General features: G+C 44.0%; 2 protein-coding genes across 7 annotated transcripts in view; one reads left to right on the forward strand and one right to left on the reverse strand.

Annotated features, from left to right (window-relative positions):
- Nucleotides 1–16,100, reverse strand: LOC137463203 (scaffold attachment factor B1-like). Of its 4 annotated transcripts, none has more exons than XM_068174288.1 (21): nt 15,873–16,087; nt 15,005–15,092; nt 13,515–13,579; nt 13,144–13,422; nt 11,929–11,991; nt 11,091–11,118; nt 9,634–10,135; nt 9,159–9,205; nt 8,612–8,712; nt 7,525–7,674; nt 7,326–7,426; nt 6,729–6,865; nt 6,117–6,205; nt 5,491–5,627; nt 4,630–4,923; nt 3,982–4,119; nt 3,205–3,244; nt 2,378–2,490; nt 1,519–1,631; nt 1,257–1,323; nt 1–410 (listed from the first exon to the last, which is right to left on the reverse strand). In XM_068174288.1, the coding sequence occupies exons 1-21, from the start codon at nt 16,065–16,067 to the stop codon at nt 290–292; spliced, it is 2,868 nt and encodes a 955-aa protein (XP_068030389.1). In that variant the 5' UTR covers nt 16,068–16,087; the 3' UTR covers nt 1–289. The 4 variants fall into 4 exon arrangements, 2 of the variants coding, with proteins under 2 accessions (XP_068030389.1, XP_068030388.1); XR_010993857.1 differs by lacking the exon at nt 1–410 and adding an exon at nt 2,194–2,267 and having other exon boundaries at nt 15,873–16,100; XR_010993858.1 differs by lacking the exon at nt 1,519–1,631 and having other exon boundaries at nt 15,873–16,100.
- LOC137463202 (scaffold attachment factor B1-like) overlaps nt 16,098–19,176 on the forward strand; it is a 19,798-nt gene continuing 16,719 nt past the window's right edge. For 2 of the 3 annotated variants that reach the window (XM_068174284.1, XM_068174285.1), the window contains exons 1-3: nt 16,098–16,760; nt 17,991–18,078; nt 19,034–19,098. In XM_068174284.1, coding sequence (XP_068030385.1) covers nt 16,329–16,760; nt 17,991–18,078; nt 19,034–19,098 — 585 coding nt within the window. In that variant the 5' untranslated portion in view covers nt 16,098–16,328. Of the gene's footprint in view, nt 16,761–17,024; nt 17,219–17,990; nt 18,079–19,033; nt 19,099–19,176 lie in introns of those variants that run through there. The other variant, XM_068174286.1, reaches the window with a different exon arrangement.

Here is a 19,176-nt window from a genome sequence, read left to right on the forward strand (position 1 = left end):
TAGCCATAAACCAATTTTATTATTTTTGAAAAATGGAATGTTTCACTTACAGAAACTTAAAAGCGATGTTTGACCAACACCATGTTCATTACAAACAAACAAACAAAAAAAAAAAAACCAAACCAAACCAAAAAAACCAAACCCAAACCAAGTTGACACAGCATTTGGCTACAGCGCAGCAGCAGTCTGGCGTTTTTAGAACCACGAACTCAAGGTGACCCTGGGTTAATAAAGCTCACCACCACTGTCGGGTGGCACTTTGAAAACCACGGTTATGTACAGCGAGCCGTCAGTAGCGGCGGCTGAAGCGGGGCTCGCTCAGCCTGGTTGTCCTCTCGGGGCCTGCAAACACTCCTGGCATCCCACTGCCCTGCGGCGCCTGGCCCTGGCTCCCGGCGAAGCCTCCGCGCCTGCGAACAACGGCACGCGTGGGCTGCTGAGGGCGGCGGGGCCGTCCTGAGCTCGCAGAGAGCCCATCACACCTGACAGCCCAGCTGCCCCCAGCAGGACGGCTGCTGAGGTTGTGCTGTTTGGATATTCTCAGAGAGAACAAAAAAAAAAAGATTGCTACCGAAGATGATTTTCTCCGGGAGGAATGTAAACCATCTGTTTATCTTGTTTTCTGTTCATATTGTTTGTAGGTATGTTCTGCCACACTGGCCTAAGGCCAGTGTACCAATCAGGTGAAATGTTTTTACTTTAAGACCAATAGAATTAATATTCACAATGTTCTCTAGAAAAGAGAGATGTACTTTGAATAAACAGACCATTCTTTGCCTTCTGAACATGGAGTTGTTTCATTCCCATCCTTGCCTCAACAGTGACAGTGTTGGAAACAGAAAAAGCCTTAATGAAAGGCAAAATGACAAAGGTCTTACAGAGAAAAACTGAGCTAGGGGCAAGAGGTTCTTGCTCCTGCTAAAACACCCCACAAAAGCTATTATTTCCTTTGTGCTCTTCCTTTTCCAGTGAATTACCTAGGTGAGACCTCTTCACCTCTGCCCTCAGCCCCCGGTCTGAGGTGAAGTGCAACAGGTTCTATGAGGTGTCTTTGTACCAAACTGGGAGAGAAACTTCTGGGCTTTTTGCCTTTTTAAGCAAAGAATGATTTGGTCACTTCATCAACAGGAGGCACGTTCCTACACTCAGAAAGGTGTTTCTTTAATTTGTTGGGGTTTTTTTTCCCTTGCCAATCCAGGCTTATACAGATCAAAGTATTATAAAAGCATGATAAGCATTATGACAGAGGTTCTTACCCTGATGTCCCTCCTCGAGTCATCCCATGGCCTGGTCCTGACTGACCAGGCATGCTTCTATCACCACCTAATTCAAAAAAGAGGAAAAAAAAGAGAAAAAAAAAAAAAAGAAAAAGACAGGTTTTTGTGTTTCCCTAATAAATATGTCACCTTGTTCCCAGAATTTCATTTGATTTCTCAGTAATTTAACTACCACTAGAAGGTTCAGCAGCAGTAATTCACAGAAAAGAACCACAATCACACTGGTAAGCAGCAAGTGTACCTTGCCATCTCTCATGATCCCGTCCCATCACTCCTCCATCCACATTTCCCTGCCATGTACGATCTTGATGCCCCTCTAACTTTCGACCATGATCTCCCCAGTCACGTCCATCTCTTAAAAAAATAAAAGAACATCTTCTAGGTATGTCCCCTACCCACTGAGCAGCACAGGGTAAAGCCAAACACCATACCCCATGCCAAAGTGTGTTAAATGGTTAATCAAGCTAAAGCTGCAGCCACCCAATCACTGCAATCAGAACTGGTCAAAGAGAAACAATGACAGACACTTGCTGAACAGCATCCTTCATACAAAACTTGTCTTTTTTGATCCAGAGACATCATGGATATTGCAATGGACTGAAATACTTGGGCATGGATCAGTTCATTGGCTGTCACCCCTCTGTCTGAAGATTATGCAGCTGGATATGCCCAGCTGGATGAACTGGTTTAAAGAGAAACCACTACAATTCCAGGTGAGTCCGAGTTCTCTACCCCACCACTGCAGAAACTTCTCACTCAATTTCCTTTAAAACCTGACCAGTGGCCAGGAATGAGACTTGTGTAGGCCTTACTGGGGCATCTGTAGACACAGACTGAATCTCATCTGTAGAAATGAAAGTTATTTACAGGAGAAGCAGGGTCAGGAGCTGAGCTAACTGAGCAGCTCTTTACTCACTACAGAGCTTCACTCTCCCGAGGCACGTGGGAGCTACACGTGGCAATTCCCTGCTCCTGCAGATGCTCAAAGATCTGGAGAGAGGATTCACACTTGTCAAGCTGCTTCTGCTGTCACCCTTCAAAGGTTCACCGAGGGAATGTTAAGAGCCCCCAGCCGCTGCCCTGATCTGCCAGGCACTAACCGGGTTTGTGGGGGGATCCCTCTTCCCTCACTCATCCTCCTGTCAGAGCCGTAGGCACCCCAGCTGTCCCGGGAGTGACGCTCAGGCCCCCCGTGCCGCTCGTCTGGGTAGTGCTGAAAGGCAAACAGGACACAGTCATGCTAAAAACCAACACAAGTTTTTCTTCCAGGATTGCAAAAATTTGGCTTTTTGGATGTTGTTTTCTATGAGCTGTCAGAAAAAACTGCAGCTGTCTCATTTTTTACAGGTTCTGTTGTCGGGCACGGTTCACTCCAGGTGTTTATTTTGTGCTGTTTGCTGGTGGGAGAGGTCTCTTTTGTTTGGTAAGGTTTTTTAAGGTTTACATTCTTGGCTTCAGATTTTAAATTCTTACACAGAATATCTGCCTACTTCCTATCTCTCTCTGGAAATGAAAGGTTTTGAATCCCATTGTGGCATTGATTTTCACACCTGTCCTTTTACAGCCTTGTTTTATTATGGCATTAGTTGTTTCATTTAGGTAAATGTGAGAGAAGGCATTCTAAGTAAGCACAGCAGCTCTCTCTTAACACCTAAGATGGTCAATCAAAAAGCTTTTACTGCCACATACCAGCCTGAAAAAATGCTCCCATCACTCAGATGTTTCCCCTTGCCTGTATCTGAGGCTACCACCCCAGCAAACAGGTAACCTAATAATTTACTTTCTGCTCATTAGCACACAAAATTAGCTCTGCTTAAGTATCTCAGCTGAAATGATTGTGTTTGTGCTTGGGCCTACTGTGTCCTTTCTGCTCTGGGGTCAGCTTGTTTTGGTTTTTAACTGAAGCAGTAATTTGCTTGTAACGCACCTGCCCATCTCGATCTGGAATTCCCCTTGTACAGTCTCTCCTGAAACAAAAAACCACAGTTTCAGTTGAATCAAGACAGTAATTGCAACTCCAGTGTCTGCATGAAATAACGGGTGAGAAGTTAATCTTCCTTAGGCTGTAAATCTGGATGCTAATGATCAGTAGCAAGAAAACTCAAGAGAGTTCTTGTTTCATAGCATAAAAAGAGATCAAAGTAACACCTATCGCTGTAATATGGGTAAAAAAGGCACCACTGAGGATGGCCAGGCACTCAGTGATACCAAGGGACAATACTGAGTGAACCTACCAGTGTCACAAATTAGTTACAAGCAAAGACAAATGGTACAGTTTTCACCAGAGATCCTTCGAGAGCAAAGAGAAGCCTCAATGGCACCACGCAGAAAATATTTTTCTTTCTGTGGCGCTAAAAACCTGCATTAGCCAGGCTGCAAAGATGAAAATAGGGAAAGTTTTAAAGCAAAAGGAAATGGCTAAATCTTAGGGATTCATAAAGCAGACTTCCATACACCTTGAGAGGAGCTGTTGTATCTCCACCAGCATCATGGCAGACTGCATTAGGACTTGGCTTATAACCTTTATGCAGCCTCCTTCTATGACCCTAACCCACAGAAACAAAGGATTGCAAGCACGTGTGAAATCAGCCATGAGAAATACACGAGAATGATTTCTTTTACTCTGCTGACACCATTCAAGCCACAACAAGACACCAAATTTCCCTGAAGGCATAGGAAGAAGAAGAGCCAGTGCCTTGCCAACCTGTCCAAGCAGTGATCCTGGTAGCGGCCGCGGTCCCTGTGGTCGAAGTCGTGGAAGCGATCCTGGCGGCCGAAGTCCGAGTGGTAGCGGTCCTCCAGCGCCAGCCGCTTGGCCTCGGGCCAGTACGGGTCATCCCGCCTGCACACGGGCTCACATCAGCAGCAGTCCCAGAACCATCTCCCCCTTCCTGCTCTCTAAAACCTCATTCAACCCAATAATTAAAAATCTATGTGTGTTAAGCATTTCGGTTTCAGAGAAAATTTGGTTTACCAAAACCAGCTTAATTTCAGCATGTGGTGAGAAGAGAATGAGTATCTTCCCCCCTACCATCTAAAATTGATACACACAACTCTACTACTCTATTAACTCTATTATTACTACTCTACTACTCAGAGTAGTAACAACTCTGGGTTGTTACTACATTTGGTCATCCCTCTTTGGGAAAGAGAAGCAGACCAGAACAGTGCTTACAAGCTTACAAGCACAGTATTTGCTCTTCTTCAAATTGCTACTAGTGTTAAAAGCAGCACCTGAAGGGTCTTTCAGCTGCGAGCTCCCATGGCTGCATTACCCAGAGTGCTCCCACTTCCACAGGCTCCCAAGGGGGACATGACTGAGGAGTTTGGAGCCCCCTGCCCTGCTCCTCACCTGCTGTCAGGATCATAAGGCCTCCTCATGGCAGATCTCCTCTCCTGCTCATAGCGCAGCTGCTCCTGCTGGCGTCGCAGCTCTTCCCTCTCCCTCTGGATTCGCTCCTGTTCCCGTCTCCTTTCCTGCTCTATGTGCATCCTTTCCCTCTCCAGCCTCTCCCTCTCCAAGCGCTCTCTGTCCAGGCGCTGCCGTTGGAATTCCAGCCGTTCCCGCTCCCTCTGGAGCCTCTGTCTCTCATCCCGCTCGTGAATGGCTGCGAGGCGCTGCTCCCGGTCTCGCCTCTCTCTCTCTCTAATTTAAAAGAGATACTTGGTTTTTAATTGAGACTCTTCAGTCCAAGCTTTACAGCTTCTTTGTTTGGAGTGGGGTTTCATGTTTTCTAAAAAGAAGTTTTTATGTTCTCCCCGTTCTTTCCAATTAAGTAACAGCTTCGGGGAAAATAAAAAATTCCATACAAACGACAGAAGCAAAGGTGAGAATTCTGCCTAAATAACACAGCATCTACTCTTAAGTCAGGTCCGAAAAAGCTTTCAGAGAGCACAGCAAGTCCTAAGACAGAAATCTGATGTACAAAAGGTATTTACAGACTTCTGGGGAAAAAGCAAGGAAATTCAAATCCAGTCAAGTGAACACAAAGCCTGAAAGCACCTATGGAAGTCCCATGAGAACACTGATTTCAGCAGTAAAAGCCTTCATCACTTGGTATTAATGTCTGTTCTAGCAGTAATTATTATGAAATCAGTCTGAAATATCACTGTTGGAGGGTCAGCACAGCACTGTTTTGCAGCCTGTCCAAAACACAAAAGAAGAAAGGGAGTAAAAAATGCCATTTAAAGTTTAGAGGGAGAGGGAACTCACCGGCGCCTCTCCGTTTCCCTGATTTCTCTCTCCCTCTGCCTCTGCCGTTCCCGTTCCCGCTGCTCCTTGATTTTATCAAATGATAAAATATCCTGCTTTTCCTTGCTCTCTGATTTGCGGTCCTGGCTTTTTGTGCTCTGCCATGAATCAGAACAACGCATGAGCTGAACACAGTGCAGTTCCAGCTACAACTCCTAGGCAAATACTACACTATGTCAACCTGAACAAAACAGGCTATACCATGCCTTTCCCAGAGGTAAACAACAGTGGAATTCCAGGGAAAAGTACCCCCAATTTGACCAGAACTTCTAAATATTACAAATAAATACTACAGGAACACAACCTGACTTGCACAATAACATTCCAAGCTCAGGGAAACACATAATTCTAAAAGCATTTTCATATTGCAACTCGACTTCTTCCACTAGGTCAGCAGTAAAAAAGTATAAAAAAAATGAAACAGAAGCATTTCCCTTCTGCCACATCATTAACACTCTGATGCTTTCCAGAAAGTGCTAAAAAGATAATTGTACCAATATGCAAGGATAAAACCCCTTCATCTCTGAGCACATTAATCTATTTGACACCTATTTTTACACAAAAGCTTCTCTGGAAGTTGGCCTTACCCTCTCTTTTGATGCAGAGGTTTTCACACTAATAACTGGCTCTCCTTTAGATTTATCCATTACCACTGTCCTTTCTGTCCCTCGACTTGCTAAAAAACAAAACAGAGCCAAAAGTAAAAAGACATTCAACAATTATTACAAGATTCAAAATTGTGAAGACACTAAATAGTATACAGTTATTTTAATGAAGTTTTTAATAACTTATGGGACTTATTCATGATTTAAATAGCTTGCCAAGATTTGTCCAACTTGAGGATGGGAGCAGTAAATTTATCACAAAATTACAGCAGTATTTTCTGGCAGGGATGACAGCTAAAAGAACACAAATTTAATTCTTCTGTCCACAAAATAAATCCTTTGCCACAGTTAAAAAAAAAAGCCCAAAAAAGAACACAGAACCACACATAGTGTCAGGTCTAAACCCGGTGACACTTCCATAAATAGGATGGAAACTCTGTTTTAAGTTATTAGAAACTGAAGTAAAAATTTTCAAGGTATTTTCTGATGTTTGCGTCAGTTTTACTAAGTAAGCTTCTTTTTACTGAATTATCAATCACACCTAATGATGTGCAAGTATCTTCGAAAACATTTCTGAAGGACAGCCAGCATCACCTGATTTGCTTGCCCTGGATCTATCAGAAGATCCAGTCTTTTGTTCATCCTTTTCTTTTCCTTCTTTTTCATCTTTCTCTGATTTCTTAGCATCATCTTTTTTGTCGATCTTCTCCTCCTTCTTAATACCAACAGACCTACAAAAAGCAGGAAAGCAAAATGCCTCTTTCAAAAGCAACAAACCACTTGAAAAACCAGTGTTGGAAGTATCACTGACTAACCACACAGTCAGTCTACCAGAAAGACAGACTAAATCCTAGAAATATTTGTCAGTTAAAAGAAGAGTTCAAGACAGAGTCAGATCAGAGAAGAAACCACTGGTAAAATGTTTTACCTAGAAATAATTTGATTTAGTATCTCCCAACATAGCTAACAAGTTTTTATACTAACACTAAAGAGCTTCTTATTTCTGAACAGAAGGCCAGTTAAGATGCCCTTACCACTGTAAAATATCAACTTTCCAAGCATTATTCCTACTTCAAATGCAGGATGAAACATTAAATCAAGATTTATTACAGTTACTGTTCAACTTGGTCACATGGCTGTACTTGAAATGAGCGGTCTTTAAGTATCATAAAATACAAAACAACACTTTACTTCTCAGATTTGGATTCTGCAGAATGGTGCCTGTCTTTTTCCTTCCTTGTTTCACCTTCCTTTTTGTCAGAAGGCTTTTTTCCTGCTGGTTCATTTTTTGCCTAGAAATTCAGCCAGAAATAATTACATAGTCAGAGACAGAGATTAAAATTGCATGCTTGTATTTCCATTACACTGCCATGAAACAGCTGGCACTTACCTTTTCCACAGAAATCATTTTACCATGCAGCTCTGTTCTGTGGAGGTGATTAATACACTTGGTGGCCTCCTCAGATGTTGACATTGTCACAAAGCCGTAGCAGCGAGCGCCAGGACTGCGAGCATTTGTCACCACTTTTGCACCAACCACCTTTGGGAAAAAAACAAAATATTCTGTGTTTGCAGGTCTGTCACTAAATTAATTCTAACTTATTCTTAGAATAAGAACTATTCTTAGAATAGTTTGGATGGGAAAGGACTTTTAAAAGCCATTTAGTTCAATCAATCCTCTGTCACAGGCAGGGAGATCTTCAATAATGCAGCTCAGAAAATTCATCCTCAAGTTGCTGAGCAGGTCAGGAGCTTCAGGCAGATATACACAGAGAAGGTAGAGTGGGATTGTAAAAACCAAAATAAACTTGAATAAACAAAACTACTACCCCTTTCTCTTCCCTTACAGGACAGCTGTACCCACAGAGCACAATCTGTGACAGGCAGTGGCACTTAGTGACATAAACATTGAATATTACATTCAGAAAAGTATTTGGCAGATGGGAAGATGGTCACACAGAGAGTTCCCTTCCACAACTTCTGCTCTTGTATCCTAGCAGGCACCGCAAAACAAGTGGGAGCCTGCCCTCAAAGACTGGATTTCTCCAGAGAATACTCCTTGAAATGGAATAGTTTAAAACAGCATTAACTACAGCTGGATATTCAAGACATAATTAGACTACTACATGATGATCTGTGTTTGCAGGTCTGTTACAAAAGAAATTCTAAATTAATGACCATTTCTCAGAACAGTTTGGATGGGAAGGACACAGATCTACCAGTCTCTTCTGTCAAGAACTGCCTCATTGTCACATGTACCTGCACAGACATTCTCTGCAAATTCCATCTCTGCTCCAACCCCTCCACTGCAAGCTTCTTTATTGAACTGTGCTCCTTTCAGATACGGAGCTTCCAAAGAATATAAATTTTAAGAACTCAGCATGCCCAGTTATTCATAAGGGAAAATAAGAGCAATATTTAAGGTCAGCCTTTTAAACTGACAGAATGGTTTGTTAATTTACATACCCTCTACGTACCTTTCCATACTTGCTGAAAAGGTTCTTCAAATCTGTAGCTCTAGTAGAAGAGGAAAGTCCACTAACCCACAAATTTCTGCCAGAACCACTCCCCACACGGCCTGGGGAACAAAAACCATAAAAGATCATGTGAAACACAAATGCAGCAGTGCAAAATTAAGAGTCCTAAACCCCCCACATTTTTCCTTCATGAAACTCTCTATAGTTAATGTGCATTTGAACAGCCTTAAAAAGAGTTTGCAGCTACAGATTTTCTTCCTGTACTTCAATCACTTTTAGGAGAATTACAAAGTATCAAATGTTAATTCCCAAAAAAACAAAAAACAAAACAAAACAAAAACCACCAAAAAAACCCACTTACATAAACCGAACCCCAACTCTGTTTCTTAATAATGCTACAGAAATTACAAGGAACTGATATTTTAAAGTTATATTTTGAAAGGATGTGTTACAACTGCATGGAGGGTTCACTGAATTAACAGTCTTCCTTTTTACTCCAGGTCCATTGTACATAAAAACCCACCAAAAACCCCAAATGTGCACCTACCTTTCTCATCTTTTGTGACTGCCTTTGTATCTTTGTCTTCAACAGGGCTAAAGACAAAACACCACGTTATTCAAAAGATCATATGCAAAAAGACCATTAATTCTAGACAGCACAACTAAAATTGGATACCTACCAGTAAATTAGCTCCAAAATAAACATTATTATTGGCAATTTTCTAGAAGAGTGACAGGAAATAGGGATTTGTACCCCTAAACAGACAATTCTGTTTTGCAGAAGACAGAAATAAGAGTAATTTGGGGAAAACAACCTTTGAAGGTTGAGGAAGGAAAGAAATCAAACCCACTGTTCTTAAGGAAAAAAAAAATATCTACACATGGAGAAATAAAAGAGACCTTTAGGAATAGGCTACAATTTCATCAGTCTCGGAGGCCAATTGAAGGAAACAGCTTATTCGCATCACTTAAGGACCCATGATAAAAGATAGCATCTGGTCTAGAACGGAGAAAAAACAAACCTCTTTTTCTGATCACCGCCCTCACTGGCTGAGGACTCTTTAGTGGCAGGGGAAGATTCCTCAGAATTAGCTTTGTCTTCTGCTCTCTTGCCATCTTCTTTGCTATCTCTGGCTTCGGCACCTGCGCCTTTCTCCGCTGGCTCCCCACTAGAGGCTTCCAGGCCTTGGGAGCGTTTGCTACTCTGATCGCTTAGGGTCTCTACCACTACACCTTCAGAGTCCGGGGCCTCTTCCTCGGGGCTCTGTTCACTTGTCTCCCCTTTTGCTACCACTAAACGCTTTGCTTCCTTCCTTGCCAAAGCTTGGGCCGATTTGCTGTCCAAAGCTAAAGCATCTTCCTCCAGCTGAGCGGCAGCGAGAGCGTCCTCTTCCTCAGCCAGCCTCTTGCCTGGCCCCGCGTTACTGGCTTCCTGCGCACGCGGCCGCTCCGCTTCGGGAGGTTCTTCGTTAAGTAGCTCAGATTTACAAGTTTCCCCCAAAATGTCGAGTATTTTCTCATTTTCTACGGATTTAACAGGAATAGAATGGCACAAGATTTAATCACCAGGGAAATACAGCAATCACAAATGTGGAACTGGCATGGCTGCCACACTAACACCAAGAGAACTGCTAAGCTACACAGAGATTGGAAAACCCTAGTGTACACAGTGTTACAGCTACCACGCTAACTGCTCTCTCACACCCTGCCAAATCAGCCCTAGCACCTCAACAGCCAAGAAAAATGCCCCCACAGATTTAACAAAAAACTTCGGGCTCAGCCTTCATATTCTTCAGCAAATCGTTCAGCTGTTTCTTCTCTAGTTAGCTTCCAGAGTCCGAGATGCTTAACTGAACGTATCAAGGCACTGAGAGTTCAATTTTCCAAATTTCTGTGAAGTTCTTTTAGCAGAGACAGTCCAACATGAGAACTGGGCATCTTCTGATGGTTCTGAGTGTGTCTGCAGTCCAGAAAGCGAGTGGGATCTGTAGCAAATTCCTGCGATGGCAGCGTGTTCCTTCTTCTGAAGTCCAGTCACTCCTTAATTTCTGTTCTGCGCCAGAGCTTTGCACTGCCTACACTCCTGTATTTATATTTATTCACAGAACCACTGTACAGTGTGATATCACAAGATCTGTTTTCAGAACCTTTACATCTTTAAGGCTCGTTCCTTAACTTCACTCTGCAGTAACAGGTCTAGGGAACCATTTCATGGCAATAAACAACTTTTCCAAGGGTGGTTATTCACAGATCTGGTGATATGACTGGGTTTCCAATCTCTATGACCCTGCATGACCTGGATTTTCCACCATAATAATGTACACTACAGTAATGCATTAAAAAAAAAGAACCAAAAAAACCAAACAGGGTCGCAAAAAGCCTAAATGAAGAATGAAACTGTTTAAATGCCCAGGATTTTTTTTTTTCATTTAAAAAAAAAAAAAAGAAATCAAAGTAACCAAACAAAAACAAACAGTACCTGGCTCCAAAGGTAACTCTTCAAGTTCCTGTAGTGAAAAAGATTTTAAAAAGGAAAAATATCACTATTTCATAAGCAAGATGCTATTCTGAATGACATTTCTTATCCACCCATTACAGGAAAGTATTTAGTCAAAGCATTACTATAATTTAGCCTATTTCAGCTTTGAAAACATTGAAATTCAAATAAATTTCTCAGAGAAAAAATTTAACATGAGCTTTTAACATCCTCACAGTTTTATGAAGTCTGAAAACTTTAAAACCTCTCAAATTCAGCCACCTGTTGAACACGTGGTACACATTCACATGGACAATTAAATCAATAAATGTAAGTAGCACAGAGAAAAGCTTATCTTCATGTTACCCTTCCCTAGCCTGTGTTTTTTGAAGTCTCCTTTCTGCAAACAGGATCAACAGAAACAGCAGCTTCACCTGGAGCTGGTGTTCTTAACCTACCAGGAGTGATCTGGAAACAAGGCCAGCATTTCAGGAATAGACAGTTCCAGCTTTCTTCTCACCCTGGGATATGTACATTTTTAACGGAAATTAAACCCAATGTAAGGCACTGAGCTGGTATTTACATCAGATAAAAGGAATCCAATCTACCACCAAACTCAGTATGACACATACATAATACATACATATATGTGTATATACATATATACATATATGATCTGATAAAGAAATAAATCTTTGTCTCTGAATAAATCAAAAGGCATTAATTCCCATTCTTTGCAGAGGAAGAATGCACCCACTATACACGCACTGTTTCAACATACAGTATTAAATAGTAATTTTATGCTTTTTTTGTTTGTGAAGAAAAACTGGTTACCATTTACCTTTATTACGGTTAAATCTGATGAAGCAGCATCTAAACTGTTCCCAACATCTTCAAACTCTACCTTTAAAAAACAAATGGGAGACGTCTTGTTATCTATAAAGGAATATTGTGAGTAAAACCTGAATGAGAAACTGAAGATTTATATTTGCACTGACAGCTGTTACCCAGCAAACACATCCAGCATCCAAAGCAACCAATAATGGTAAAAACTGAGTGATAACCCCCAGGACTCTTCCTGATCCCCACTGACTGAATAAAATCTCTCATCTCTGAACTATGATGGTCAGCTCACAAAAATCTTTTTAAGTATGGGGATTTCAACAGCAAAAATTCTCTGATTTGTATCCCTGTCATTTACAGCAACAAACCTGAGCCAAAAAATCTATAGGGCTTGATAATTATTTCCTTTACTGATGAAAGCAGATCATGGGAGCTGACCTGGCCTCAAGACATTTACTCACTCAAAAAAAACCCCCTTTTTTCTGAGTACTTCCATTTGATTTGTGTAGGACAAGGCTATGCCTGGGGATAGGGGGCCAAGCTTATATCTCCAACTTTAGAAAAGAACCACACAACTTTAGAACCTCACAGTCATCGTGGACACACAACAAAGAGCAATACTCGCCCATGAGATGGGGCAGAAATAACTTCTTTCAAATGCTTTGTTGTACATTTCAGGAGATAAAGCACTTGATTTTGGGGGAAGGGATTATCCTCTAGCCCAATGTCAACAGCCAGATGAACACAGCAAGCCAACATAAAAATACTTTCAGCAACTGAATAACTGCAAGACCCAACCTAAGCAGAAAAATAACCTTGAACATAATTCCCTGAACGGTGCTGTTCAGTTGAGAAGAAAGTAAGCTACACTATTTGTATGCCTCACATGCTCTCTAAAATAAAGATGTTAAAGTAGGGATAATATATATTTTATAATTAATAAGGTGAAGCAGAGTTCAAAGCATGATTAAAAACAAATGTTCTGTAAACGGCTATTAATTAATACAATCACACGTATACCAATAACATTTAAGTATTTTAAACATTACGACACATATTTGCACAAATATGTAAAAAGAAAAGCAACGACCACAAGAACCAGCAGAGTTCCAAATTTTCCCAAGTACTCTTATCCACCATTTTGCTATTTAATCCAGAAATAAATAAATTCTAAAAAGAAAACCCTGATTCCACACAGATAGGAGATGCATACCATCGCTATTGGTATTTCTCTTGATTCTTCTTTAATTTCTGAAAATTGAGGGGATGCCTCCAAGTTACCTACAGCATACTCTGTAGGCTGATCTGGAAGTTCTTTCACTTCTGCATCAGCATTTTCTTTACTATCAGACAGTGAGTCAAGAATATTATGGGCACTGTAATCATCTCCACAATCTACTGCATTGCCATTATCTATTTCAGCTTCATCTAACACACTAATATCCATCATGTCAATATCCTGCAAGTTATCCAAACTTGCTTCAAAATCGTCCTGTGAAAAGAAAAAAAGCACATGTCACAGTCAGGGTGACTTGAGAGCCACCTGCCACCGCTTGAGTCCCCTCCAAACCCAGCCCCCTGTACCTGTCCATCTCCAGAATCCTCCTCCAGGCCGTTGTCTTCCACTCCCTCTTCATCTGCTCTACGTCCTAACAACAGCATCACCATTAGAATGAGAGCAGGAATTACAGTTGTACCACTCAAGCTCTACTTTTTCACCAGAGTTGGTGCTCCCTGCAGTTTTTTCCCTGTTTGTGACCACCCCAGTAAGTGACAAACACGCCACAGTCCAACACCTGGCAGGAGCTCAAGCTCTGTGACCGCCCCAGAACATTTGGCTCAGCTCAGATTGCAGCAATTTATTACCTCAACCTTTCATTTCTTTACAGACATTTATGAGGACAGGAAAAAACCAACCAAAACACAAAATAATGCACAAAATACTGAAAAAAGCCTACTTTACCTGTGAATTTCACTGCAGTGCTCTGCCCACCAGCTGCATGTGAATTATCCCAATTAATGGAATTACTGAAAACACTACACCAGCTTCAGCACCAAGGAGCAACTCCTCAAACCCAGAGCTAAGCAGCTGTTTGACCTTTTATGAATTTTATTTTCCTCAAAAACTAGAAGCACGTTACAACTGAAAAGTGAGAGGGGTTTTAGAGCCAAGAGGAACATTTCATCTATTTCCATCCTGACACTAGAAAGTTCTGAAAAGACATCAGGTGTTTTTCTAAGACTTGAAAATGAATATGATTTAAAAGATGTCTCTCACCTAGAGTTGTGACATTTGACCTCTATGTGGTCAAGATTTCACATTTTAGCCTGCAAGCAATTGCCCCATCAGTCCAAATCAGATGTAATGAGAAAAATCAAACAAATTAGCTGGCAAAACAGTTTACATTTACAGTTTACACAAAATTTACGTTCTGTGCAAACCAAATCTAGTAATGGAAATACTCTAGCTAAATGAGTTCTTTTGCTCAGCTCCAATGCAAAGTTTCAAACACTATTTGCTTACAAAGTAAGATCAAATTGTGCTAACTAATTTTAGAAAACCAGGAAATAATTTTCTGAAAGTAAGGATTATGAAAGACTGTCTCACCACTACAAAAACCAAGCATAAGGTCTTGAAAACATATCCGACTTCAGAAATGGATTAAAAACTTGTCTTCTGAGAAGAAAATTGCAACTGCTATTAGCTATGAAGCATAGCACTAGAGAGCTTATTTGCATTTAATAGAAACTCAACATTTCTACATTAAAAAAAGTATTAAAAACACTGACACTACTTCAGTGTTACTTGGTCATTCTTAATATAAATTTCAGGGAATTCTGAGAAAAAACCAACAGATCCTTCGACATTTCCTGCCTTATTAAATCACATTAATTTCTCTGATTCAATGACTGCTGAGTTTAATGTTTTCTCATCCATCCCTAGAAACTTGAGAACAAATGTGGGGTAGAATACCAGCAACACAAAAAAATATTATGAAGGATCCATCTCATGAGTACACTTGCTTGAAAACTCAAAGATAATAAGGTGGAAAGTCTCTGTAACTGCCCTGTACCTTTGCTGCTCCTTTTTGGAGTTTTCTTCATGATATTTTCTGAAACCACTGGAATTTCATCAGGATTCCCTCCTTCCTCCTCAATAGCCTAATAGGGGCAAAAGAGAAAGACAGATATAAAAACAGACATTAAAAAAATTCATCTGTACATTTTTGTTGAGTTTAAGAGCTCGATACCAGAGGCTGAAAAATTCCAAACCATGAATCAGCAACTTGGATACACAAACGACAAACCACCAGAGCAAAGCAACAAGGAGGCAGAAGGCAGTAACGTGCTGGTGTAAGGTTTCAGGAAGCCTATCGGCAAAAAAAAGCCAATTATAGCATTTGGGACTGTGCACAGACACGCGTTGCTGTGACAGAGTAAAAATCCTCGGCTCCGGGACACAGCAAGCAGATCAGAGAAGGAATTCCTCACGGTGTTAACACGAATTAACACCGTTAATTCACAACGTTAACGAAACGTTGTGATGAGGATAGAGCGAACGGGCTAGCAGCTGAATTGCCAGAAAAAACATCAGTAGGCAGCAAAAATCCCGCCAGACAGCGCAGAGCCGTAAACCCAGCGACTGAGAGAACAGCAGAACTCTGCGGGCACGAAGCTGCAAACACCGGGGCCGAGCGCCGCGGCAGACACGGAGAGCTGGCACCGGAGCGGGACTCGGTGATACTCCGTGACAGCAGCGGGCACAGGGCGAGCCCGGGCCGGCCCGGCCCCGCCGGGCACCGAACGCTCGCACGGATCCCGGCGGGCCCCGGCGCAGCAGAGCCTCTTTGGCGCCATTTTCCCCAGCGGCGCCCGCCGGGCCGGGGTCGCGGCCGCCGCACGCTCCCCTGAGGCAGCCCCAGCGCGCCCGCCCGCCCTCACCTTCCTCAGCCGCTCCATGAGGACGCTCTTGTTGCCGCCGCTGTCCAAGTTGCGCTGCCTGAGCTCGGCCCGCAGGTCTATCACGCGCAGCTCGCTCAGCGGCCGCCGCCGGCTTTCCGACTCCGAACCGGGCACGCCAGGCCCAGCCAGGGACGCAGACTCCGCCAGCCCGGCCGGTGAGTGACCCTCCGCCATGGGCCGTGGTTTGGGCTCGCTCGCACGGGGCAAGGCGGGTGAGCGTGAGGCGGGAGCGAGGCGGGGGAGCCGCAGCCGCCGCCGCAGCACAAAATGGAGGAGACCCGGGGCGCAGGGGAGAGCGAGGGGGCGGGAAAGGGAGGGAGGCGCAGCGCGCATGCGCGCCGGGGGCCCGGACAGGCCGCGCGCGCCGCGGCGCCGCCAACTCCGGAGCGGCGGTGACGTCACCCGGGCGGCCGGCCCCCGGTCCCCCTCACGCGCATGCGCAAGAGCTCGCGAGCCGTCCTTGGACGCGGGCGACGCCTTTGCGCCTGCGCGGGGCGGTTCGCGCGCCTGGCCCCGCCCGCTCGGTCCCTGGCGCATGCGCACGGCGCGCTTTGTTCCCCCTCCCCTCGGCGCGTCTCGCTCCCCACCATTTTGTGCCGTGATCGCCAGGTCCGCTGCTGGGTCGTGCCGTGTTCTCCTGCGCGGTCGGGCTCGAGGCCAAATATCGAAGGGGCCTTGATGGCGGAGAGTCAATCAGCGGCCGGACTGGGGGATTTCACATCCCTTGGTGGGGCCGCGGCTTTTGGTTCGGAGCCTGAAACCCGGCGGCTGAGCGAGCTGCGAGTCATCGACCTGCGGGCTGAGCTCAAGCGGCGTAACCTGGACAGCGGCGGCAACAAGAGCGTCCTCATGGAGCGGCTGAGGAAGGTGAGGCGAAGCGCGGCGGGGGAAGCGGGGGGGCAGCGGCGTGCGGCCATCCGGGTCCTTTGTCTGTGGCGCTCTCGGCGCCTGCGCGCTCGGGGCCGGGCTCCCTGAGGGGAGCGGGGCGGCCCTGAGGGGAGCGGGGCTGCGCTGCTGCTGCCGGGCACCCGCGGGGTGTTGTAGGGCACCGGCGGGCCCCCTCTGCTCCCGCCGCTGCAGAGCCGTTGCCTTTGCGCTGTTTCACGGCACCGCTCTGCGCTGTCTGCGCCCGTTCCCCGTGGCTGCTCCGAGCGCGGCTCGGGTTGCACTGGATGCAATGTGAGATGGACTCGGCCCTCCCGTCGCTGCCCGACCCCGGCGCCCGCGCGTCCTTCCGCGATTTACTCTCCCGTTCCCCCGACGTGCACACACGTGCCTCTTCCCCGTACCTGTTCTCGTGCTTCTCCGTGCCGTTCGCTGAACGGGTAAGCTTGGAAGGGATCGCAGTGGGTCACCTGCTCCAGCAGGGTTTTGTCCTAGAACCCGTGGTACAGGATTTTGCCCAGACAGTTCCTGAATACGTCCAGTGAGAGAGACTCGACACCCTCCCTGGGCAGTCTATTCCAGTGCATGCTTACTTGCACTGTAAAGAATTTTATCCTCCTATTGAGGTGGAACGTTCTGTGCATTAGTTTCTGCCCTAATGCTTGGCACCACCACACTTGACCCGACTGCATCTCTCCGACCTCTCTGGAATGTATTGTCACAGACTTCCATGAGGCCAGAACAGCACAGTCAGCCTTGGCCCTTTCATGGCTTCTAACAGGCCTGCACAGTGAGAAAAAACTCATGCACCTGAGCTCCTGTAAGAGTCTCTCCCGGTTTCATACTGTTAATGTGTTTATCTGCGGAGCAGGGAGCTTTGCTCCCCAGCTGTAGCTTGGTTTGCCTGTGGGGATGTGTTGCACCCTCTTAGTCAGTATTTCTGACAGGTGGTACAGCTGCCGGGCTGTATGACCTGAGCTAGGGAGAGACACCAATGTTTCTCTCTGAAAAATCCTTAAAAATGCAGTTGTGGTTAAACTCTAGCAGACAGCCAAGCACCACATAACTGTGTTATCAGCACTTTTCTCAGCACAAACTCCAACCACAGCCCCCTGTCAGCTGCTGTGAAGAGAATTAACTGCCCCGTCCAAAGCCAGTACAAATGCACACCAGCAAATAATACAGTGGATATCATCCTGCTGTCTCCAACAGGCCATTGAGGAGGAAGGAGGAGATCCTGATGAAATTCCCATGGCCTCAGAGCTGACCACAAAGAGAATGCCAAAAAGAACTAGCAAAGGTACAGTGTCTGGACACGTGCAGTTCCACTGTTTGCATGGTGCTAGAACTCCATACAAACTTGTTTTCTCCTGTTGAGTTAGTTTAATTTAAAGAAGTTGCTTTTTACCTTGTGGAAAATGGTAAAGCTCTGTTGCATTAATGAGCAATAACAACTCTAAACCTGACTGTATTCTATTAGTATGTCTTGAAACTTGAAGATGAAAGTGGAAATTGCAGATGTTTCTGTATTTGTGACCATGTGTAGAATTGTGTCAGGTACAGAGCAAGCAGCTGTAGCATAAGCTCCATGGAAAGCCTCTATAATTCTATTTCAGTTATGTGTAAACTATAATTATATTTTCCTGTATGTTGCTTCAAAATAGTAAATGTTGTACAAGGTATTTTACATGTGACTTACTTGACTTGCTGATAACTAGTTCTTAAAAGTACTTTCTGATGAGAAACATTATTAAGCTGCTTCTTTTAAGACAGGGTAGCTAAAAATAGAAAAAGAGCTGTTATCTTTGAATAGCAGTACGAGGTTGGGAGTGACAGATGTGCATAAATGTGATTTGTATGTGCAAGATCTTGAAAGTGAACTCTAATTCTTAAATCCGTTTAATTAAGGGAGGTGTTTTCGTAACAATCTTAAGGTGTTGCTTTTAAATGGATTACTCAGAGGCTGTTGTGCCTTTTTAGGTATTGAAGTGTTGTGGAATGAGACTGTAGCTTTAGAAAAATACTGTAGCATTCAAAAAACCACTGTGCTGCTGGTAGTTCATGCTCCTGCTGTTTGCTTTTATGGAGTGGCAAGGTGACCTCGGTTACATCCATACAGACCCAGAGTTCAGAATCAGCCTCTTCAGGATTACTTGTTGTAACAGATAATTCACCAAAGCTTAAACATATTACAAAATGTACTTAAATACTACAAAGTGTAGTGCTACATCTCACTGCAGTGATACTGTTTTTAGGAAGAAAGCCAGAAGAAGAAGGTGTGGAAGACAATGGTCTAGAAGAAAACTCTAGAGATGGGCAGGTAAGTGAAATCATGATTGCAGTTACTAAGAATGTGCATCGTATAACCTGCAATAAATACACATTTACCCTTTTTCTC

The sequence above is a fragment of the Anomalospiza imberbis genome, chromosome 27 (genome assembly GCF_031753505.1).
Source record: "Anomalospiza imberbis isolate Cuckoo-Finch-1a 21T00152 chromosome 27, ASM3175350v1, whole genome shotgun sequence".
Classification (NCBI taxonomy): domain Eukaryota; kingdom Metazoa; phylum Chordata; class Aves; order Passeriformes; family Viduidae; genus Anomalospiza; species Anomalospiza imberbis.